The 25,178-nt window shown below is 36.4% G+C and overlaps 1 protein-coding gene across 3 annotated transcripts in view; it reads right to left on the minus strand.

The window, feature by feature from the left end:
- The window catches only part of FNIP1 (folliculin interacting protein 1), a 151,479-nt gene that overhangs the window by 12,873 nt on the left and 113,428 nt on the right, over positions 1–25,178 (minus strand). For all 3 annotated transcript variants that reach the window (XM_035014070.1, XM_035014068.1, XM_035014069.1), the window contains 4 exons: positions 15,538–15,684; positions 14,514–14,683; positions 9,817–11,242; positions 8,836–9,004 (listed from right to left, as the gene is read on the minus strand). In XM_035014070.1, coding sequence (XP_034869961.1) covers positions 8,836–9,004; positions 9,817–11,242; positions 14,514–14,683; positions 15,538–15,684 — 1,912 coding nt within the window. The remainder of the gene's footprint in view (positions 1–8,835; positions 9,005–9,816; positions 11,243–14,513; positions 14,684–15,537; positions 15,685–25,178) is intronic.

Here is a 25,178-nt window from a genome sequence, read left to right on the forward strand (position 1 = left end):
CTCAACAGATAATGAGGAAACAGCTACAAAATACACCTTGCTTAAAAAGTTACAAACCATTTTAGAAATTAACTTTATAGCCCTTCAATCAAAAGGCATGTGGCTAAGATTTTTCTTTTTTTTCCTTTTTTCCCCCCACAAGTTTTTATTTACATTCCAGTTAGTTAACATATAGTGTAATATTAGCTTCAGGTGTACAATACAGTGATTCATCACTTCATGCAACACCTGCCTTCCTTAATCCGTATTACCTATTTCATCCTCCCACCTCCAACCACTTCCCCTCCAGTAACCACCAGTTTGTTCTCTATAGTTAAGAGTCTGTTTCTTGGTTTGCCTCTCTTTTTTGTTTGTTTGTTAAATGGTTTATCTAACCAAAACCTATTAAAGCTACTTTTTGGTAAAGAAAAGGAAAATGGTCCCAAGTCAGTAGTCTCCCAAGTGAGAAGGGCTTAAAACCAAGCTTATGATCAGAAATAATTCAAAATTGCTTTAGAAGTTGTTGAAAACAAAAATGGGGGGAAGTGCCATTCATTCATTTTGATTGCTTGTTTTCACTCAATGGACTGTCATATGCAATGTCCTAATCTGGTAAAATTTCAATTTAGACAATCCCAGTCTTTCTCTTCATCATCAACGTCTGGAAAAGAAAGCCTATAACAAATGGGAGTATATTCTCAAGTAAGACCTTGTAGTGGCCTCCTCCACAATCTTTACTGAGATTATATCCAGCTTCAGAAACTTCCTAGTCATAAAATGAAGTAATTTATGTGAGACAGAAACAGTAAATATAAAGCTTTATTTTTCTTAAATCTTCTTTTCTGAGTTTTATGACTTCTATAATACAAATTCATCCACAACCTTACCAGCCTTTTTTCTCTACCAGGCATTTCCAGAATGTCAATACATAAACTCCCCAATCTCTTCTCTAGCAGATACATATTCCCATATCTCCACCCTGTAACAAAACCTGATTTTTCAGTTGCCTGCTAAGTATTCAAACATGGCCTAATAAACTGCACGTTTGAACTAAAAAACGTACCAAATCAACTTCAGTGTACTCTCTTCAAAACTAGCAAGTTTCTTCAATTAACTTTCAAAATAAAAATAAGACCCCCAATGTTGCAGAAGGAACAGGCCTTAAAGATACTGCAAATTACAGTTCAAATTGGCATTGCCTTTTGGAGAAGAAAACCAACATACATCAAGAACATGAAAATAATCCTAACCTTAAAACCTAGCCAATACCACATTTCTGGGAATCCAGACTAAAGAAATTATCCTAAATTCTTAATAACAACAGTAAAAGGAAGAAAAAGTTGAGCAACAAAGAATAGAGAACCCAGAAATAAACTCATGCATAATGCTCTATTAACATATGACAAAGGTGCCAAGAATATACATACAATGGAGAAAGGATAGCCTCCTTCAGTAGATGGTGCTGGGAAAACTAGACAGCCAGAGGCAAAAGAATGAAACTGGATCCCTATTGCACACCATTACACAAAATTCAACTCAAACCAATTAAAGACTTGAACATAAGACCCAAAAGCATAAAAATCCTAGAAGAACATAGGAAGTAAGCTCTCAGGTATCAGTCTTCGCAATGATTTTTTGGATTTGACACCAAAAACCAAGACAATGAAAGCAAGCTATACTAAAATGTTGCTGCACAGGGGCGCCTGGGTGGTTCAGTCGGTTAAGCGTCTGCCTTCGGCTCAGGTCATGATCCCAGGGTCCTGGGATCGAGCCCCGCATCGGGCTCCCTGTTCGGCGGGAAGCCTGCTTCTCCTTCTCCCTCTCCCACTCCCCCTGCTTGTGTTCCCTCTCTCGCTGTGTCTCTCTCTGTCAAATAAATCAATTAAAAATCTTTAAAAAAATAATAATAATAAAATAAAATGTTGCTGCACAGCAAAGGAAACCATCAGCAAAATGAAAAAGCAGCCTACGGAATGGGAGAAAATATTTGCAAACCATAAGAGGTTAATATCCAAAATATGTAAGGAATTCATACAACTCAACAGCAAAGGAGGAAAGAAAAAAAAAAAAAAAACCCTAACAATCTGATTTTAAAAATGTGCAGATAAACTGAATAGGCATTTTTCCAAAGAAGACATACAAATGGCCAACAGGTACATAAAAAAATGCCCAACATCACTCATCATCAGGGAAATGCAAATCTAAACCACAATGAGGTATCACCTCACATCTATCAGAATGCTGGTTATCAAGACGAGCATAACAAGTATTGGCGAGGGTGTGAAGAAAAGAGAACCCTTGTGCACTGATGGTGGGAATGTAAACCGGTACAGCCACTATGGAAAACAGTATGGAGCTTCCTCAAGAAATTAAAAACAGAACTACCATATCCTCCAGCAATACCACTTCTAGGTACACATATATTCAAAGACATGAAAACAGGCTATCAAAGAGGTATCTGCACTCCCATGTTCATTGCACCATTATTCACATTAGCGAAGACAGACACACCTAACTTTCCATCAATAAATGAATGGATAAAGAAGAAGCAATACACACACACACACACACACACAGGAATAGTATTCAGCCATGAGAACTCAAGATGGAAATCCTGCCATTTGCAACAATACAAATGGACCGTGAGGGCATTATGCTAAGCGAACTAAGTCAGACAGAGAAAGACAAATACTGTATGATCTCACACACCTAGAATCTAAAAAAAAAAAAAAAACCAAACTCACAGAAACAGAGAAGAGATTGGTGGGTGATGGGGGGTGGGGGTAGGATGGAAGAAATGGGTGAAGTTAGTCAGAAGGTACAAACTTCCAGTTATTAAGACAAATAAGTTCTGGATATGTAATGTACAGCATGGTGACCATACTTAACAACACTGTATTGTATATATGAAAGTTGCTAAGGGAATAGATCTTAAAAATTCCCATCACAAGAGTAGTACCTGGGTGGCTCAGTCAGTCAAACATCTGATTCTTGATTTTAGCTCAGATCATGATCTCAGAGTCTTGAGATCCAGCCCCATGTCGGGCTCCTCACTCAGTGGGGAATCTGCTGGAGATTCTCTCTCCCTCTCCCTTTGCACTTCCAAACCCTATATACATATATACTATATATAAAAAAATGTGTATCTTTAAAAAAAGAATTTGTATCACTTAATAGTATTTTATATATATATATACACACACACACACACATAAGGCCCCAGTTATATATGTATATAAAATGCATATATATATATATATATATATATATACACACACACACGCACACACACACATAGAGTAACTATGACAAAAAGGTGTAAGACAGAGAGTACCTAATATACACAAAACACCACATAGTATAACTCTGGTACATAAACATTAATACCACTTTCATTACAGCCAAGGAAACTGAGGTTCTATAAAATTAAATATCTTGTCTTAGGATACACAGATAGGAAGTGGCAAGTCTGGGTTTCATCAGATGCCACATACTACATAATGACTGGAAGAGGTCTTTATATTAAGAATGGCTGCCATCAAAAACTAATGTTGTACTATATGCTGGCTAATTGAACATAGTAAAAATAAATTAATTAATTTAAAAAAAGGATGGCTGCCAATGAATGGCAGACTTGGGAAAACTTGTGTTTAGCTTTCTACACATTTCAATCTTTTATATAGTAAATATATATTTAATTTGGTAATAAGAAAAATGCCACTTTCTTAGAAACTGAGGAGTAAAAGAAAAGACACTCTACTAAAACAGTTCAGAAGAATAAGATTGTATTTTTTTCAAAAGTACTATCCTCATGATTTATCTATTAAAAGATTCCTACGGGGTTTTCCATGTAGGCATATAAGAAATAGTTCTCATGTTAAATGTGATGGTAAAAAATTATTAGCAAACAATAATTAAAATCATTAAATGTAAACTTTATAATGAAGAGAGAAAAGCAAATGATAAAAAATCCAACCTGTTAGTGCTTAAGTTCGGTATTTTAGTTTTCACTTCCTCAAAATCTTCTGTGATCTGCTTTGATAGTAAAATATCTTATATACTTAAATGAAAATATAAGAGGGAAAGACTAGAAACCCAGTTATGAAAACAAAGGGCAGAAGATGGAAAGCTCTTACCTTTCACCATAGTGGAATGATTCCCAGAGCAAGAGAAGTGGAACTCCTAATATAAAAGTCTTGCAAGCTTTGTTAATGCCAATTTTGCTATTTTATTTATATTTACCTTTGTTCATCTGTTTTAGAGACAGTGTTTTGTATATATTAAGCACAGACACTTAAGAGCATTGCTGAAGAACAGGCAGATCAGGACTGATTTCTAGCTCTGCCATCCCCTATCTAATGTAACTTCAAACACCTCTCTGTGCTATATCTGAAATATAGGAATGATAATAGTAAGTACCATAAAATTAAGTGAGGTATTACATTTAAGTACCTGACACACATTAAGGCTACAATAAAAACTAAATGCTTATTATTATTACTATTGCTCCTATTCCTAAGGTAAAAACCCTTTAAAAACAGAAATGTTTTGTCTTCAATAGGAGACAGTCACCCCCTCCAGTTCCAGGCCTCCAGAGGCAACATCAAAGAACGTAGTGTGTGCTAATGGGTATAGATGGGGGGCGGAAAAAGATACTGAATGACTGAGATCAAACAGAAAAGAAAGACAAGAGGACACAAAGAGCATCACAAGGACCCACATCAGATTTCCTAACCAAGTATTTCAACAAATACTGAATACTCTATCAGGCAATGGGAGGACAGAATTGAAAAAAATAGAAAAGGTTGCTATATTCTGAAGAACAAATACCATTAAGTGATATAAATTCTTTCCTGTGAAGCATTAAATTACTTATTAGTATCTGTCTCAGGCATTTATTTTTTTATGTGTTGTATTACACTTACTCATATACGTACATCCCTTACTTCCTCCATTACTGAGTAAATAACTTCAGAAGTTATTTATTTTTCATCCATATATTCCTTGGACAATCAGCATCATGTTCAGAACACAATATGTCAGTAAGTATTTATTTGATTGGTGTTAAAGCGTTGAGCAAGATGGCTTTTAAATATAAAGAACACGAGTTTTTTTGTTTCTTTGTTTTTAAGATTTTATTTATTTATTTGACAGAGAGAGAAGGAACACAAACAGGGGGAGTGGGAGAGGGAGAAGCAGGCTTCCCACCCAGCAGGGAGCCTGATGGGGGCTCGATCCCATCATAACCCAAGCTGAAGGCAGACGCTTAACGACTGAGCCACCCAGGCACCCCAAGAACACGAGTTTTGGTAAGTTTTCTTTTAAACTTTGTTTTTATATCTAGATTTTTCTGAATTTCCCTACTATACAATAAAACACCAAACTTTAGAACTTAAGATAATTTACTACAAACACAGGAGGTTTAAACCTTTCTAGCTAATAATTAAGGGAATGCTTGCTCAATGAGCCATTATTTTCTCACCCATGATTTCCAGTTGGCTTTCTCCATTCCTAAAGATGTTCTCACAATGGGAAAGGAGAAGGTTTTGTTAAAAAAAAAAAATTATTAGAATGACACATGGAATTGAAGAAAGAAATAGAAAACTCAACAAAAGCTGGTGACTTCAATACTCCATGCTCAATAAACGATGGAACAACTACACAAAAAATCAGCAAGAACGTGGAAAAATCAGCAAGAATGCAGAAACCTAAATGCTATCACAACCAACTTGACCTGACATCTAGAGTACTTTCTGCCCAAAAACAGGCAGCTTTTTTTTTTTTTTTAAGATTTTATTTATTTATATGACAGAGAAAGAGAGAGAGAGAGCATAGTGGCAGTGGCACACAGAGGGAGAAGGGGAAGCAGGCTCCCCGCCGAGCAGGGACCCCAGGATCATGACCTGAGCCAAAGGCAGATGCTTAACCAACTGAGCCACCCAGGCGCCCCAACAGGTGACTATTTTTTCAACTACATGTGCAACATTCTCCAGGACACACCACATGCTGGGCCAGAAAACAAGACTCAATACATTTAAAAGGACTAAAATCATACAAAGTTTGTTCTCTGACCACAATGGAACCAATTTAGAAATGAAGAAAAGGAAATCTAAGAATTCCACAAATATTTGGAGATCAAAAACATACTTCTACATAAACCATGGGTCAAAGAAATGGCAAGGAAAATTAGAAAATATTTTGAAGTGAATGAAAATGAAAACAAAACACTGAAATTTATGAGCTTCGGTTAAAGCAGTGCTTAGAGGACAATTTAGAGCTGAATGCCTATATGTGAAAAGAAAAAATACCTCAAATTAATAACCTAATCTTCTACCTTAACAAAAAAAAGAGCAAACTACATCCACAGCAAGCAGAAGGGAAGAAATAACAAAGATGAGGATAGAAATTAATGAAAAAAAAAAAAGACCAAAAAATAGAGAAAATCAGTGAAAACAAAAGTTGTTTTCCTTGAAAAGATTAATAAAATTAACACACCTTCAGCTAGGATAGGAATCAGCCAACTTCTTCTATAAAGAGCCTGAGAGAGAAAATATTTTAGGCTCTAGAGGCCATAAGGTCTCTGTCTCAGTGACTCAACTCTGCTCCTGAAGCAGGAAAACAGTCACAAAGTATATAAATAAATGGGTGTAGTCATGTTCCAGTAAAACTTAATTTAAAAAAGCCTATTTGTCCCATGGGCCACAGCCTACTCATCTTTGATGCATATGGGCCAAAAATAACTATTAATGAAGTCAAGTCATGAATGAAATCTTCTTTGGAATATTCTACTTTTAGGAGGGGAAAAAAAGAAAAACCACAGATTACAATAATCAGGAATGAAAGAGAGGACATGACCAATGAACTTACAGAAATTAAAAAGATTATAAATGGGGGCGCCTGGGTGGCTCAGTCAGTTAAGTGTCTGCCTTTGGCTCAGGTCATGATCCCTGAGTCCTGAGATTGAGCCCCACATTAGGCTCCCTGCTCAAGGGGAGTCTGCTTCTCCTTCTCCCTCTGCCCGTCCCTGCCGCTTGTGCTCTCTCTTCCTCTCTCTCTCTCTCTCTCTCTCGCTTGCTCTCAAATAAAATCTTTGAAAAAAAATTTTAAAAAAGATTATAAATGTATGCTATGAACCATTTTATTCCAACAGATAAATGAAATCATTTAAATGTAACTAATTCCTAGAAAGACAAAAATTACCAAGATTGACTCAGGAAGAAATAGAAACTTGGAATAGATCTAGAACAAGAAATTGAATCAGCAATTTAAAATATTCTCATTTTAAAAAGTCCAGGTCCAAATGACTTCACAGGTGAATCGTATCCAACATTTGGAGAAAAAATAATACCAACCTTCCAGAAACTCTTCCAGAAAATAGAGGAGGGAACACATCTCATCTCATTCTATGAGGCAAGTATTATTCTGATATTAAAGCCAGACAAATGTATCACAAGAAAACTATACACTAATATCCCTCATGAATACAGATTCTAAAATTTGTAATAAAATATTAGCAAATCATATCTAGTAATATATAAAAACAACTATATACTTTGACCAGGTGGGATTTTTTCCCTAGGAATACAGAAGTTGGTTAACATCTAAAAATCTACCACCTCTAATGTAATCAATCACATTAACAGATTAAGGAAGAAAAGCCAAATGATCATATCAGTAGGCACAGAAAAAGTATTAGACAAAATGCCATATCCATTCATGATTTAAAGGTGGAGGGAACAAAGAAACTAGGACTAGAAGGAAACTTTCGCCATTTGATAAAGGGCATCTTTAAGAATCCCACAGCTAACATCATACTTAATCATGAAAGAGTCGATGTTTTCCCCTAGTATGAGGAAGAAGACAAGGATGTCCACTATTAGCACCTCTATGCAACACTGTACTGAAGGTTCTAGCCCATAAAAATCAGGCAAGAAAGACAAAAGGCATCCAGACTGGGGAGGAAGATGCAAGACTGTCTATTCATCAATGACAAGAACGTGTATGTAGAAAAACCTAAGGAATCCACACAGAAAATTACAAGAACTAATAAAAGAGTTCAGCAAGGTTGGGGCAGCTGGGTGGTACAGCTGGTTAAGCATCTGACTCCTGGTATCAGCTCAGGTCCTGATCTCAGGGTCATGAGATCGAGCCCTATGTCAGGCTCCACACTCAATGCAGAGTCTGCTCAAGACTCTGTCTCTCTCCCCCCTGCCCCTCCCTCACATGCTCCCTCTCTCTCTCTAAAACAAATTTTTTTTTTTTTTTTACAGATTTTATTTATTCATTTGACAGAGACACAATGAGAGAGGGAACACAAGCAGGGGGAGTGGGAGAGGGAGAAGCAGGCTTCCCGCAGAACAGGGAGCCCAATGCGGGGCTCAATCCCAGGACCCTGGGATCATGACCTGAGCTGAAGGCAGACGCCTAATGACTGAGCCACCCAGGCGCCCCTAAAATAAATAAATCTTAAAAAAAAGTTTAGCAAGGTAGAAGAATATAAGATTAATATACAAAAATCAGTTGTACTTCTATATAAGCAATGAACAATCTGAAAATGAAATTGAAAAAATAATTGCTTTCACATTTAAGCATTTGCAATTTTTTTGGTATCATAAATGACCTGATGATGAACATCCATGGATACAAACAATACTTTCTGTATTTCAGATTTATGTTTGTATAGATTCCTGAAACTCTCTACTTGCTTTCATGGTGACAGGTACAAAAGTGACAGATTAAGAGAACAATGATTGTGTTACATAGTGAAGTATGACCAAAAATATACGGTAACTTGGGGGTTCTACCAGTTAACAAAGTTCATTCTAAATAAATTCAAGAGCAGTGAAGGTAACTCACCTGCACAGCATGAGACAAATCTGATACCAGACACTGACGGAGCCTCTCATCATTCCCAATTCCTTGAAGAACAAAGTCAGGCACATAAGATGAGCAGTAGCCACCCAACAAGGACCTCCCAAAGTTGGCAATGTTTGGCTGAACAGCACTCACTTCAATTAATTTTGACCTGGAAGAAAGGTCCCAAAAGAAGGCATATCCAATTAGTAATAAACGTATTTTATCAATAAAAAAATTTTTGGACTCTACTAGTCCATATTTCTAGTACCATCATTTTCTACAAAATACAGAGTAAAATCATCCTTAAGTAAAAACTGGCCTAAGCGATAAATCGGACCACAAAATACTCCTTCCTATCCTGAAAAGAAGGTGGATGAACAACTATGTAATGACGTGAGTATAAATCTTTCATAAGAGACATCCAGAATGCTGTCCCTTGTGTATGTAATACATTCTTAATACAATCAGAAAATGAAAACCGTCATCTAAAACAAAGTAGCTAAATATTAAATACATCACAAACCCAAAGCATGGAATATAATATTTTTCAAATATGAATCTTCTCCTTGTATACTTTACCCACATTATACATTTCCTGTTTTTCTTTTAGTCTTCACCAAATTTATTTCTAACAGCCATTTCCTAGTTTCTCTGTGATTACCTCTCTTTAGTTGCCGGGCTCAGCACAGGTCCATATTTGGGGACATAATTCACTCCTAAATGACTTGAAAACTCCTAAGCAGAAAGAATCTCCTACATACAAATATGCTTTTCTTTAACGCCTTCACAGAACGTTTCTGGGGTACCTATGGGGCTCAGCCTTTAATCTTTCCTTAAAACCACACGGTAACAGAAGAGAATCTGTCCAGGACAATGATCTCTTCCTTTATATTAGTTACCACCAACCTTCAGAGACCATCTAAACAGAAGAATGGTACATATTTACATAGGGTCTATTATAGGTTAAAACTTCCTACTTACCCAGGAAAAGGTATCTCATCTTCTTCTGCCCAATCTTCTTGCTCTCCTCCATAGTAACTGCTTACTTGTCTAGTCATATCATGACCTGTATCTTCACTTTCACTATCCCCAAGGGCACTATCTGAACTTTCATTTCGTGGAATGTCCCATTCAGTTCCTACAGCAATTTTTTTCTCTGAACTCTCTTTATCCCCATGGGGGACAAGAATGGAGAGTGCATCTCTTTGGTCCTGCTGAGGAAAGCAGGTTTTACATGAATCCTGATGAACTGTTTCTACACATTTACAAAATTCACTGTTCTGTTTGCTATTTTTTGTACACAATCCTTTTGAAAATTCTAACATACAGCAGTGTTCTTTACTGTCTATACTTGTTTTAACTGCAATAATATCATCAATAGTCCTGGTTTCAATTGAATCATCATTAAAATATTCATCAAATAAGCTCATGCTTTCTGGGTCTGAATGATTCCAACAGGGAGGTTCACAGGTCTCTCCAGAAACCATGTTTGGTATATCAGACTTGCCAGATTGGTCCTTAGTTGTTTGTTTAGTTTCTTGATGCTGCTGATCAATAGCCCCTCCTTCTTCCTTCAGTGGTTTGGTGTGGTGCCTGGTAATCTGATCCACCACTGCCTGACTCCTGAGTTCAGTATCTGAGTCAGGGGACATAGAATCTCCAATCAAGAAGGTAACCTTTGTCTGTGATGCTTCACAAGAAAATGCAGCAGTCACAAGCTTATCTGGAGGTTTTTTTTCCACAACCATTCCTGTGGATCTCAACACTTTGCCTGTGTGATTACCTGAACCCAGCAATTCCTCATTATGCCATGTTTCCTCTGCTGGCTCTAAGCCTGATTTTGACAAGGCACATTTGTCTACTGGAGCAGATCCTGTGCAAACAACAGTCTCTAACTTGGTATCAAGGCAAGTTCTTAATTTATCTCTGAACTGTTTAACATCAACAGCATTTTCTTCTTGGCAGTCAGAGGGAGAAATCATTTGACACTCGTCTGAAATTCCTAGCAGCTCCTTAGAGCTGTTCTGAATATCTTCTCTCTCTTGTTGTGAAACATTCTCTATATTTTGCCCAAGGAGTGGACGACTGCAGTATTTACAGCTACAATTAGGAGTCCTTGTTTCTTCTGGGTCTTTAAAGAGCAAACTGCTTTTGTTTTTATGCATTGTGATAAGCACATACTCAGATTCTTCTATTTCACCTTTCTCTAAAGTGGTAGTAATTACTGTGCCTGGCATAACAATGGCTTCATCTTCTCCATTTTCTAAAAGATGGGTTTCTTGAAGTTCAGAGCATCTTATAAAATAAGTAAGAAAATAAAGCAGCCTCTGGACCATGTCTTGTCGTTTGCCAACCACCACAGTCCTCGCTAACCGTACAGGAGAACCAATAGCGCCATACAAGTCCCCTGCAATGGAAGAATCAGTTAATGAACACATCCTCTCCTCATATAGCCAAGCAGGCTATTTCCAATGATCAGATACCTACTCTTATTGTATGAAGGTTAGTTCAGCTTTTACTCTAGTTCTTTAATAGGTGAGTGACTATTCAGGAGGATAGGATGAGATAAATGGTATTTACCAAAGAGAAAGGTGAATAGAGGGGTCTTCTAGTTTCCTCTTTAAGGAGCTCCTATGGTTCTGAAACCTCAACCAAAGAGTTAACTGTGAAAGTCACACTGACCAAGAATATTCTCTGTGCAGGTCTCATGCAGAGCACCTTACTGGGGCAGAGAAGTACTACCTAAAGAACTATATGCGAAAGGATTCTATAGCTGCATCTAATGCAGAGAAGAGAAAGCACAGTTTCTACTGGTGGGCAAGGAGAAAAGGGAGTAGTGGTAGAACGTGGAGAACTGGAGTAGTCACATCACACACTTAACCTTTAAATCACATCTCTGAACCTTAACTGTTATTGCCTTACCTAGGACCCCAAACTATTTCCCATGTTTTTAAAAGCCCTTCTATTTCTTAGCGGGTTGGGTACAGAAAAGACCAGAAGGACAAGAAGAGTGAGACCTATCCTGACTAAGAGGAAAAGAAGGGGCAACACATTCAGCCATGTGGTTCATTTTCACTTTTGTATCCACACTAGACGCCAACATAAGAAAAGGGCAATGGGAACCTACGGGTTATCAATGTAATTTCTGTATTTATGCTATACTCAAATTAGATGAAGAAAAAGGTGCCAAAGCACACTTAAAAATAGAGAATACAAAGTCATTAATTTAAACTTAATTCAATTTTAGCAAGTTGTCTGTATACACACTTTAAAGCCTAACTCCCACACTTTTTAAGGGAACAAACAAATAGGTCTCAGATAAATATATGCTACAGACAGTACTATGACAATTCTCCTCCTCTAATTAATACTCTGGCTCTAATGCCATCACATGCCACCGTCCAAAACTACTCCTAAGGTTCTCATGGATTACCAAATAAACTGAGCTGCTTTGACATGGCAAGTGAGTCTTTCCTGACCGGTTCCACTTTACTTTTCCAGGTTTATCTTCTTATAGTTACACTTTTTCATCATTATTCGCACTAAGTCCCACTTAAAGCAGACTACTTAAACCGGAACACTGAATCAACTCAGCACTCTTAACACCTAGACCCCTTTCCTCATGCTATGTGCTTGCCCTTTCCTGTTTCTCTGCCAGTCCAAAGCTTCCCACCCAAGCATCCTCCCTTGGGCAAAAGTAAGCTTCCCTAACTGAAATTTCACTGAACTTTTCGTTTCTCTTACAATTCCTCTTTGAATTATCATTATTGTCCTCATATTTATTACCTTCAGTAATAAACTGTCCACTTATTTTTTTTTAAGATTGTATTTATTTGAGAGAGCGAGCATGCATGAGCATGCATGCACAGAGGGGAGGGGCAGAAGGAGAGGGAGAAGCAGATTCCCCACTGAGCAGGGAGCCCAAAGAGGGGCTCAATCCCAGTACCCCGAGATCATGACCTGAGCCAAAGGCAGACACTTAACCTACTGAGCCACCCAGGAGCCCCTAAATTGTCCACTTTTTTTTTTTTTAAAGATTTTATTTATTTGAGAGACAGAATGAGAGGAAGAGAGAGCACGAGAAGGGGGGAAGGTCAGAGGGAGAAGCACACTCCCCCCTGAGCAGGGAACCCGACACAGGACTTGATCCTGGGACTCCAGGATTATGACCTGAGCCAAAGGCAGTCGCTTAACTAACTGAGCCCACCCAAGCGCCCTAAACTGTCCACTTCTTGAGGCCAAGACTGCATTTCATCTTTATATGCTCCAATGCTCTTTGCATAGGGCCTTATATACATTATGCACTCAATAAATGATTATAGAATTGAGAACAAATTTGAAATGTCCAAAAAAATAAAATGCTACTGAATTACTTGATTTGAAAAAAACTAAGTTAATACCCATACAACGGTATATTACCCAGCATAATAAAGGCCCCACTGACTAGTACTTAAACAACATAGGCAAATCTCAAAATAATTATCTTGAATGAAAAAAGTCAGAACAACAAAAAAAAGCATGTACTGTATGATTCCATTTATATCTAGAAAATTCAAACTAATCTATAGTGATAGAAAGCAGACCAGTAGCTGCCTGGGTATGGGGTGAGGGGTGGAAGGTGAACAGGGAGAGTGGGGAGGAACAGGAAGGAGGGATTACAAAAGGGCATGAGGAAACTTTCGAAGTGATGACTATGTTTGCCATCTTGATTTTGGTGATAGTTTCAGAGGTATTTATATTTTGACATAAATATCAATACTTAACAAAATTGTACATATATGTGTTTGCTATGTGTCAATTATTCCTCAATTAAGTAGAAGAAGGTAAAGGAGGGATGGAGAGAGGGAAGAAAGAGAAAGGGAGGGAAGTTATATGAATAAGCTACATGACAACCTGCCTGGCAAGCTCACTCATCAGCACAACCTAAGAGAAGTTTCTATCAAGTCATCAAAATGTTCTCACTGGACTCCTCCCCAACAACCTAATAGTAAGAGTAAGAGAAGGAGTAACAGCAGTCACATTTACCAGACACTGTTCTGAGCACTTTACAGGTATTCTCTAATTTGTCATAACTTTATGAAGTATATACTACATATTACTATCCCCAAATTATAAACAAAGAGACTGTGACTCACATGTGGTCTGCATGACTCACATCCTGTACTTTTAAGCACCATACTACAATGCCTTCCTAATGACTGTCAACTCATCAACCATCCCTTCTCTCCTGGGTTACCCATTTATTTAACAGGGCCTCACAATAAGGGAAATATTTTCCAAAATTACTCAACAAACAAGCAAAAGTGGAAAACAGAAACCTCAATGACTGCTTCTCAGTTAACCAAATTATTCTAGCTATCATAGATGATTGTGATTCAATCTTTCTAGGCAAAGTACATTAACCTAAAACACCCTAAAGACCCTGACGTTATGAGTAAATCAGTCATGATCCTGTTTCTCTAGCTCTCACTGCAGTTGTGTATCTAGAAGAAATTGATATTAGACTTAAGATGGAGATGATTTAGCAGACATTAAAAGAACAAGGAAAGAAGTGCTTTAGAATGGAGGAGGTAAAAGAGAACATCCTATTTCTTAATTTTTGTTTTTGCTATAAAATAACTCCAGACAGCTACACAAAAGTGTGTTATGCATCATGTAAGCGTTTTCAGACTACATACCTAGTTGTGCCCAAAGTGGGTTATATGGATGAGTTTTTGCCAACATGTCCACACTCTGAGAGGAATGTTTTTCTAAAAATATTTTTATAGGTGGTTGTCCATTTGGCATGACCGTTGGAACCCAGGCAAGATGATTGGTCAGAACTGCAGTAATGAGTGCTGGCAAGAATCTGAAAACAAAACACATCCTATCAGACTCCAGTCTGCCTTCATTAAGCCTAATGTAAAATGCCGTGACAGAATAAAGCAGAGAGAGTACATACTCTCATGTAGCCGAACAGCATAAAAAAAGGAGAGGAAAGAAGAAAAGATAGGCATATCACCTGGATGAAAATGAAAATAAATTTTTGGTTGGGTAGGAGTTAAAAAAAAATCCTTAAAATAAAAAACAGTATTCACACAGAGCTGTATCTGATCATAATTATAAAGCAAAAATGCCATTTTACTTGAAAAACTGATTTCTTTTCAGTGTTTATAATGAATCAACCAACAGGACTAAATATTTCCAAATTACTGAATGGGAAAATGAAGAAAGTATTAAGCAAACTTTGCCTACCATCAAAAAGATGGCTTCTAGGAATTTGATGAATGGTTACAAGCAAACAGTATGATAAAATATCACATTAAGTATGTATCTTTGGAATCCTGGCACTTCCTCTTTTTTTTTTTTAACTTATTTTCTATGGAATGAAACTGTGTATGTAAGTGGATGCAATTCACCAAAAAATGGGAAGCCTCAGAGAGTTCTGTAAGTTGTCAGGAATTTTAATTTAACACATGATTAAAGACCTTTTTACTGTTTTTTATTCATTTCATTCATTTTACTGTTTTCTGTGGCTTTCATCCATAGCCTATCTCTTAATTATCTTTTAGAATTCTGTTTTGGTTATTAATAATAAGAAATAATTCCCAAAAACCCAGTTATTTATTTCACTTTTGTAACTGGGTTTGATCACAATCTAGATATCAAGTTATAGTAAATAATGTCTAAGATATAAAGAGAGACAAAGAGAGAAAGCCATACTGATTTTTGGAAGCATTTTCCATTAGAAAAGTGAACTCCTTCATGAAACGATGGCAAAGCTGGTTCTTTTCTGGAGTCCCCGACATCATTGTAAGCCAGACAGGCTCTCCAATTCGTGGCATTGTATAAAGATTACAAATTGTTGTTCTAAAAAGAGGAAAATACATTATGAAATTCATACTCAAATTATGAAATTCATCCCAAAATTACATACTCTTAAAGTTTATGTTACCAGTTCGGGCCTCACAGGTAGATTATTAAAGCTTTCAAGAGGACACAATGAATCAAGTCATTCCTTCTTTGTCACCAGCATAGTACCATAGGAAATGTTCTACACATGAACTCAAAATATGTTGGTTCTGGGGCTGGCTCTAGCCCCAATGACTGTGTGCCCTCAGGTAAATTACTTCCCTATTTTAAAGCATCAGTTTCCTCCACCTGTAGAATGAGAGCATAGGACTGGATAATTTCTAAAGTCCTTCCTGCTCTACATTTCTAAGGTATATGCCATACTTAAATATAATGCAAATTATCAACAACCTACAAAAGAAAAATATTCTGAATTGGATAATAGCTTATCCATATACCCACTCAAAACAATACTTTATCAGCATCATTTTGTTGCCATGCTGAAACTCTTTAGTAAAATTCTGAAGGATGATGAGGACACTATATCTGCATACAGTATTTTACGACTCTCAACCTCCTGAAGCTTTTCCTTGAATCAGCACAAGAGAGCATTATTGCACAGTTATGATGTTTTCTGGCTGCTTTCTCTTGCATTTACTTAGACAATAGCTAGTCCCATGACTTGCACTTTCTCCTTAAAGCTTCATGGATATCTTTAAGATATCAATCATTTTCCTTCTACGTTAATATCTGTTCAGCCAAGTCCTATACACTCACTAGATTAAGAAACTCCTACAAAGTTGAGGCTTAAGAAACTAGCTGATCTCTTGGAAGATACAGAATGGTGCTGTACTTTCTATTCTCTAGAACAGTACTATATGATAGAACTTTTGGCAAAGATGGGAATGCTCTGTATCTATGATATCCAGGATGGCAGCCACTACCCATATATGGTTACTGAACATGAAATGTGGTCAGTTTGATGAACTGAATTTTAAATTTTATTTAAGTATCCACATGTGGCTAATGGCTACAATATTAGAAAGTACAGCTCTAGAAAGTTCTCTGAGATCTTTGCAAGCTCTAATACCTACTTCAGCATAATTCTCTAACACCTAGAATCCAAAAAAAGAAAAGAATTCTCTTGCCTGTACAAGTTTTATTGAATCTTGACCCAGTATGAAGATGAGATAATATAATTAATAAAAGTGATAAACACAGGTCACATTATGAGTTCTTGGTCGGGCATGATATCATGGCTGAGAACTTTAAAAGAAATAAATAAATGGAAGGAGTTCAAGGTATTTTATAGAGAAAAATATGATTCAAATATCAACTAGGAATATGTGAAAATGCTAAATGCTAAACCCTATTAAGGATGTCCAGATAAGATGGAAAAGCAAACACCAGTGTTTATCTCCTTTCAGTTCTGATGTCTCAAATGAGTATCAGTTAAGAATTTGAAACTACTATAACAAATAAAAATGGAGAGTAATCTTATTTAAAACTCAAATTACAGATTTAATAAAATTGTGCAACCCAAAACATAAGAGAGGAATGTTAAGTGAAGGTAGATGAACATATGGGTTTATAGTGCTCAAAGAAGGGAATGTGTACATAAAGGAGCTAATCTGCTCCACTGAACAAGAAGAGGCTCAGGACTCACAAGTTTCTAGTAAAGTTGAGGGCAGGAGTTATATAGGACTATAAACTGGTAGATTAATTCAAGGTCTGTAAATGGTTGGTGACCTCTTTCTATAACCTATTTTCCCAAAGAACAACTATAGACAGAAGAACAGACGTAGCAACTGACTAGTCCAGAGAAGTAACAATGCCCAAACCCTTCCTGATATTTGAATCTTTCACAGTATATAAACATATACAGTAAATCTTGGGGCATTAAAATGTCATGGGAAGAAGGGACCACAATTAGGAGAAAAAATGTGTTAAATATGCCCCTTCAGGAACTGATAATGAAAACAGGTTGAGAAACACCGCCCTAAAGTGAAGTTCTCCAGTTTGTACCTAATTATGCACAGAACTCCCAACCCATATTTTAGTACTTTGCTCTTAACTATGGACAGGCAACCACAATATTGATACAGAGGGAAAGCCTCCAAGGACAGAGGGACACAAACAGAAAAACGGAAACACACACACACTCACAGAAAAGGACTCCAGAGAAAATAGTAAATAATACATTCAGAAAAAGGGAAACATGAAAGAGATATAAAAGATCAGTCAAGGAATGCCAATTACTAACAACAACAAAAAAATTCAAACAGAGGAAAATAGATAAAGAAAGTAGAAAATTTACCAGAACTGAAAGACAAGCTAGTGCTAGAGCTATAGTGAAGCTAAATGACCAATGGGCAGGTATAAAGTCATGGCAGGAAATAAATATGCTCCAAAACGGATAAATCAGGAAATAGCTGCATTAAGTATACTGCTTAATAATGTGGAGGTAAATAACAAAAGAAATAGGTAAGAGTTAAAAACAATGTTCTTGGGAAGTAAGAATGGCAATACTCGGAGAGATAGGCTAGAGTTCATTTCTTTTTCATTATTAGATTTCTGGGCATGTTTTGTTTGTTTCTTAACCATGTAAATATACTTTCTGATTACAAGAAACACTGTATACATGAATGAATGAGATGATCAATTCGTTTTCCATGAGTTTCTTAAGCATATTTGTGACTACTACAAGTCCATGTGTCATAGGTCAGAGCCAGTTTACTAACATTAGTATAGTGGTCCAGTGAGGACATTAGCTTTAGAATTTGGTGTTTAAGGCTATGTACTATGACCTCAGAGTGTATCAAATGCAAAGAAGGCAAAGAAATTAATTATGCAATAGTGCTTCTCATTATATACAACTCTGTGTTGTCATCAGCAATCTAGAACTAATAGGGTTTTCTTCTCCCCTAATGATTATTCCCTAATTTTCAATGGTAAGCAAGAATTTTTAGTCATCTGACCCTTTATTTTTCCTGATTGACCCTAAAGAATAAAAGACTCCTTTAGTTGGAAGGGAACTGTGGACCTGATTTAGTTTTCTTTGATATGCACAAAGTCTGAGTGAGAATCCAAGAACCACATCTTTGCCAAATGGCTCCTAACTAAACATGCTCTTCCTGTTTTTCTAGGTTTCATGGCTTCTGCATGCATGTGAATCATTTCCTTCCTCTTCTCAACTACCCCAGAATCATTAATCATCTGGTCTCAGATAATCACATACTTTAAAAATTATCTAACTGCTAAGTTTTAATAATTTTAAAATTAAGTATGATGGATTCACATTATTTGCAGTAATGTTCTATAAAGCTGATGCAAACAATGAATTAGTGAACAATGAATCACTGTTCCTAGGGAAAATACATGGTTAGGTTCCTGTGAATCTCTCATCAACATTTTTGTCAGCCCTTCAATACATAACCTTGTTTTATGTGGGTTTCTGTTTAAAGACACCTTATTTAATATACTACTGATTCATTAACACTGAATTCACAGCCAATAGCACTATGACTCATGCCTGAATGAAGCTTACATGAATTCTCTCTACAAGGCATAGCATAGTTTTCTTGCACTTTGGAACATCAGATAGCATTTCAGCAATACACTTGGGGGTGATTTTTAATAGCAAAATCACTAACAAAAAGTGCAAAATGCCAAAAGACTGCCACTAAATACATGTCAAAAGGACACTTGTTTATAGAATGAGTGCTGAAACAAGAAGGCAGAGCACTGTCTTGTTCAACCTCATCTAGGAATGTATCAGGCTACTCAAATTTTTCACTGCTCTGCACATGTTACAAATGATCATAAAAGCACTGTGAGTATATTTTGAGGCTATAAATTTCAGCAAGTAGATGAATTCGCACATACACAATCTGTATATAATGAGGATCAAATGGATATATTTAAGTACTTCTATTGAGAGACCTTTTAATAAAAATTATAAGAGTTTATAAGTATTTTTTTAGTTTTATTTATTTATTTGAGGGGGGGCAGAGGGAGAGGGAGAAGCAGACTCCCTGCTGAGGGTGGAGCCTGACCCAGGGCTCAATCCCAGGACCCTGAGATCAAACCCTGAGGTGAAGTCAGACACTTAACCCACTGAGCCACCCAGGTACCTAAAAAAGTATTTTTAGGATTTTTTAAGAATGCTTAACTGACTTACATAGACTTTCATATTTGTACAGTGACTGAAGTAAAATAAACTAATACAAAAGGAAAGGTACACAATCATACATTTGCAATGATTTTACAACTCATACATATTGTAAATTCTAGGCAATATTAAAATTCTAAAGCTAGGCCATATAGATTACCTAATAACATACCAATTAACTCACAGGTATTCTACTAGGAATGAATTTTCTGACAATATTTACTATTCTGGTAACCTCAGCTGGATCTATAACGACAGTTTCTTCAGACCTCAAATAGAGACTCCTGGCCTTTTTCCACAAAGCTTGTGATTGCAGAGAAGAAACTATCAACCCAATAATGTAAAAGTAACAGTTCCAAGTGCATGGGCAAAGATTCACTGCTTTATAACACTGCAAAATGTGAAACTCAAAAAGAATATTGCAGGATTCTTTTAGGCGTATAGGCAAAAAGAACTGTTCAAACATATATTTGTAATAATTCCAGTCTAAAGTCAACTGAACAATTTGAATAAAATAAAAAATTTTTTAAATTATTAACAAAATACCCGATCATTCATAGCACATTTCTATTTTAAAGTTATATTATCCACTTGAGGAAAAGCAAAACTCTTAAGAATCTTTGGTTGAACTTCCAAGCACACTACAGATTAAATTTAGAAATTGAAAAGATCAAAACTTTTCATACTTCTCAAAAACCACTTATATCCATGACAAAGGCGTATTTTATAGGTTTCTCAAAGAGAAATCACTGTAGAATTCTTTTTCTGAGTCATGCAATTAAAGTAAAATTTCCTAGCTATGTAAATACAGATGAACTGGGCTACAAGGGAAGGTATGAAGAGCAAAGCTGTCATAAACCATGAGAAATACATAAATAACCATTGTACCCAGTTATAATAATGTTTTAACTTACTATGGTATTAGGTGCATCATGTCTTGGTTTCAATAAAACATAAGAACTTCTCCCATTGCATACAATCTCTCTCAATTTCTAAGCCCAGAAACTCATTATTTCAAAGTAAAATTATTCTCAAATGCTAACTCTGACATCCTCTCTCAGGGCTGGACAGCCACAACTGTACAATGCAGGATACCTAGCATTGTAGCAGTACAGGTTTGGTAATTTTTCTCCTTGAAAACAGTTTAAGCTAGTAATTCCCAAACAGACTGTGAAGTAAAAATGCTAGGCTCTAGACCTACTGATCTGAACTCTAGGAGTTTGGGGAACAGTTTTCGTTATGTTTGCCTAGTTATTAGCTCAGCACTATATTTTTCTTTTTGTGGTATTTAATGTAATTTAACTTCCAAACAAAATCAATTTGAGTTTTAACTAAATGGAAGTTTTGCAATTCTATTTCAATTCAGTGTGTTCTTACATAAAAATATTGATTAAAAAATATCTGAACTTCCAATTCCAGCCGACATGTAAAGAGCCTGGAAGTCATCACTTTAATCCTCAAAAGAAAAAGGCTGAACAAATTGAAAATCAATGACTTTTCTTAGCTACATCACAGAACTGAGGTCAGAGGATAAATCATCACCCCGAAAACTAAACAAGAATCATAGCTAAGACCACCTTTCCTGAAGCAGATGCTTCTACGGCCAATAATTGGTAGGAATACTTAAACAGTGACTGACTAAATGGTGTCACAATGAATATGAACTACCACGGAATGATTAAAAAACTCCTTGGGTACCAGTCTTAGGGATACTGCCACACTTTCAGGGAGTACCATCAGATTTCCATGATGAGGATCAAAGAAACATCCTTCTGTGTTTCAGAGAGGGAGGAAGTGTAACAATTTTTAAGTGCACCTAGGCATTCTCCAAAACAAACATCTGCCCTCCAAGAGTCCAACTATACCAGCCGTATCTGACCTAAGAAATAGGCAATTAGACAACTTCAGTTGCTACTAGCCTTCCTCACTCATCTATGAGGAGCAAAAAAAGACTAAGAAACACTTCTGAAGGTCAAAACCCAGGAATTCAAGCTCACTAAAAAGAACTAAGATTTAGTCACAAGATTATAGAACACTTCCTCCCCCATTCCCAACACCTCACCACCAGACCATTTCAACAAAAAACTGCTAAAAGACAATAAAACACAGTCTGAAGAGACAAAGCATCAGAATCAAACTCAGATGTAAGACACAGATTTGTTATTATCAGATAGGGAAATGAAAATAACTATGATTGTTATGTAAATGGCTCTAATGAAAAAGTAGATAACATGTAAAACCATATAAGCAATGTGAGCAAAGAGATGGAAACTCTCAGAAAGACTCAAAAGAGAGAATGCTGGAAATCAAAAATACTGTAAAAGGAATGAAATATGTCCTTCATGGGCTCATCAGCAGACAGAACACAGCTGAGGGAATAATCAGTGAGCTCAAAGATAGATCAGTGGGAATTTCCCAAATAAAAAAGCAAAGAGAATAAAGGATGAAAAAAATTGGAAAAGAATATCAAAGAACTGTGGGAAAATTACAATTTCCCATATTTATAATGGAAATACCAAATGAGTAACAGAGGAAAGAAACAGATGAAGTATATGATAATGGCTGAAAATTTTGAACAATTAATAACAGCAAACAAACCAAAGATACAAGAAGCCTATAAGGTACCAACCAAGATAAATACCAAAAAATCTACAACTACACACATCATATTCACACCAGAACAGAAAACAAGAGACAAAAAGAAAATCTGAAGCCAGAACACAAAAAACACCTTAACTATACAGGAATAATAATAAAAATCACATCAGATTTCTTTTCAGACATCATGCAAGCCAAACAGAGCGGAGGGAAATATTAAAGCACCATCAATCAAATTGGATCGGACATTCACAGAATACTTCATCCAAGAACAGAATATGCATTCTTCTCAAGTGTACATGAACATTCACCAAAATAAACCACATTCTAGGCCATGAACACACCTTAACAAATTTAAAAGAAATCTGCAGAAATCATACAGTATATGCTTTTAGACCACAATGGAATTAAACTAGAAATCAGTAAGACAAAGACAGGTGGAAAACCCCAAAATGCTTTGCGATTTAACAACACATTTCTAAACGGCACATGGGTCAAAGAAAAAAATCGCAAGAGAAATTAAAATATTTTGAACTACAGGGCACCTGGGTGGCTCAGTGGGTCGAGCCTCCGCCTTCGGCTCAGGTCATGATCTCGGGGTCCTGAGATCGAGCCCCACATCGGGCTCCCTGCTCGGCGGGAAGCCTGCTTCTCCCTCTCCCACTCCCCCTGCTTGTGTTCCCTCTCTCCGTCAAATAAATAAATAAAATCTTTAAAAAAATAAAATAAAAAATAAAATATTTTGAAAAGAAAATCAATTTAACAAAATTCGTGGTATGTAACAAAAGCAGTGCATAAAGGAAAATCTATAGCATTGAATGCATATATCAAAGAAGAAGAAACATCTGAAAGCAATAATCTCAGCTTTAATTTTGGGAAACTAGAGAAAGATGAGCAACACAAAACTAAAGCAAGTAGAAGAAAAAAATATTAAAAATTAGATCAGGAATCACTGAAATTGAAAACAGAACACCAGAATACCAACGGATTAAAAGTCAAAAAAATTAAACTTAGTTCTTTGAAAAGATAAATAAAAGTGATAAACTTCTACATAACATAACCAAGAAAAAAAGAGAAATGACACAAATTATTGATACAAGAAATGAAAGATGGGTCATCACTACTAATTGATGAACAATTATAGGATAATTAAGCAAAAATGCACTCTACGCCCACCAATTTATTGACTGGAATGGACCCTGAGAGACCTAGAAGTACCAAAAATTATGTAAGATAGAGATAACCTGAAGAGTCCTATACTGATTAAAGAAATTAAATCAGTAATCAGTAACTCTCACCAAACTAGGAATAAAGAAGACTTTTTTTTTTAAGACTTTATTTATTTACTTTAGGGAGAGAGACCACAGAGCAAGAGGGAGAAGCAGACCCCTGCTGAGCAGGGAGCCTGACACCTGGCTCAATCCCAATATCCTGGGATCGAGACCCAGGCCAAAGGCAAATGCTTAACTAACTGAGCCAGCCACCCAGGTGCCCTAAAGGAAACTTCTTTAACTTGATAAAGATTATCTGCAACAAGTTACAATTAACACCATGGTTAATTGTGAGGAACTTGAAGCTTTCCCACTAAAATATGGTACAAGGGAAGGCGCCTGGGTGGCTCAGTTGGTTGAAAGCTGTACTCTTGATTTCAGCTCAGGTCACAGTCTCAGGGTTGTGAGATCAGCCCCATGTTGGTAGGCTCTGTGCTGGGCATAGAGACTACTTAAGATTATCTCCCTCCCTCTGTACCCCCTGCCCCCGCCCCAGACTGCTCATGCACTATTAAAAAAGAAAAAAACAACACCCAAAACCCTGCGGAATTAATAAGTGATTACAGCAAGGTCACAGCTAAGGTTACTAAAAACGTCAGGGACAACGTGGATGGACCTAGAGAGTGTTATGCTAAGTGAAACAAATCAGAAAAATACAAATATTACATGATTTCACTTATAGGTAGAATCTAAAAAACAAAATAAATGAACAAACAGAAACAAACTCATAAACAGAGAATAAGCTGGTGGTTGCCACAGGGGATGGTGTGGGGAGATGGGTGAAATAGGTGAAGGGATTAAGAAGTGCCAATTTAAAGTTATAAAATAAAAAAGTCACAAAGATGAAAAGTACAGCATAGGAGTATAGCCAATAATATTGTTAATAACACTGATGGTGACTACACTTACCATGATGAACAGTGAGTAATGTGTAGAACTGTCAAATCATCATGTTGTACACATGAAACTAATAGAACACTGTACGTCAACTATACTTCAAAAAAATATACACATATATACAAAAGTTCATTGCTTTCTTATATGCCAGCAATGAACAGCTGAAATTTGAAATTATAAACGCAATATCATTTATGCTAACATCAAAAAACATATTTAGGTATTAATATTAGGTATTAATATTTAGGTATTTAGGAAATATTTGGGTATTAATCTTTATTTAGGTATTAGGTCTTATTTAGGTATTAATCTTTAAATATTTAGGTATTTAGGTATTAATCTTTAAAAATGTACAAGATCTGGGGTGCCTGTTTGGCTCAGTTGGTTAAGCGTCCAATTCTTGATTTTGGCTCGGGTCATGAGATCAAGCCCTGTGTCAGGCTAGGCACTGGGCGTGGAGCCTGCTTAAGATTCTCTCTTTTCCTCTGCCCCTCTCCCCTACCCACCAAAAGTACAAGATCTATAGGAAAAAACACATTAAAAACTCTGATTTAAGGAATCAAAGAATATCTAAA

This window comes from Mirounga leonina, unplaced genomic scaffold (genome assembly GCF_011800145.1).
Source record: "Mirounga leonina isolate KUSES-001 unplaced genomic scaffold, KU_Mleo_1.0 Mir_168, whole genome shotgun sequence".
Lineage (NCBI taxonomy): Eukaryota > Metazoa > Chordata > Mammalia > Carnivora > Phocidae > Mirounga > Mirounga leonina.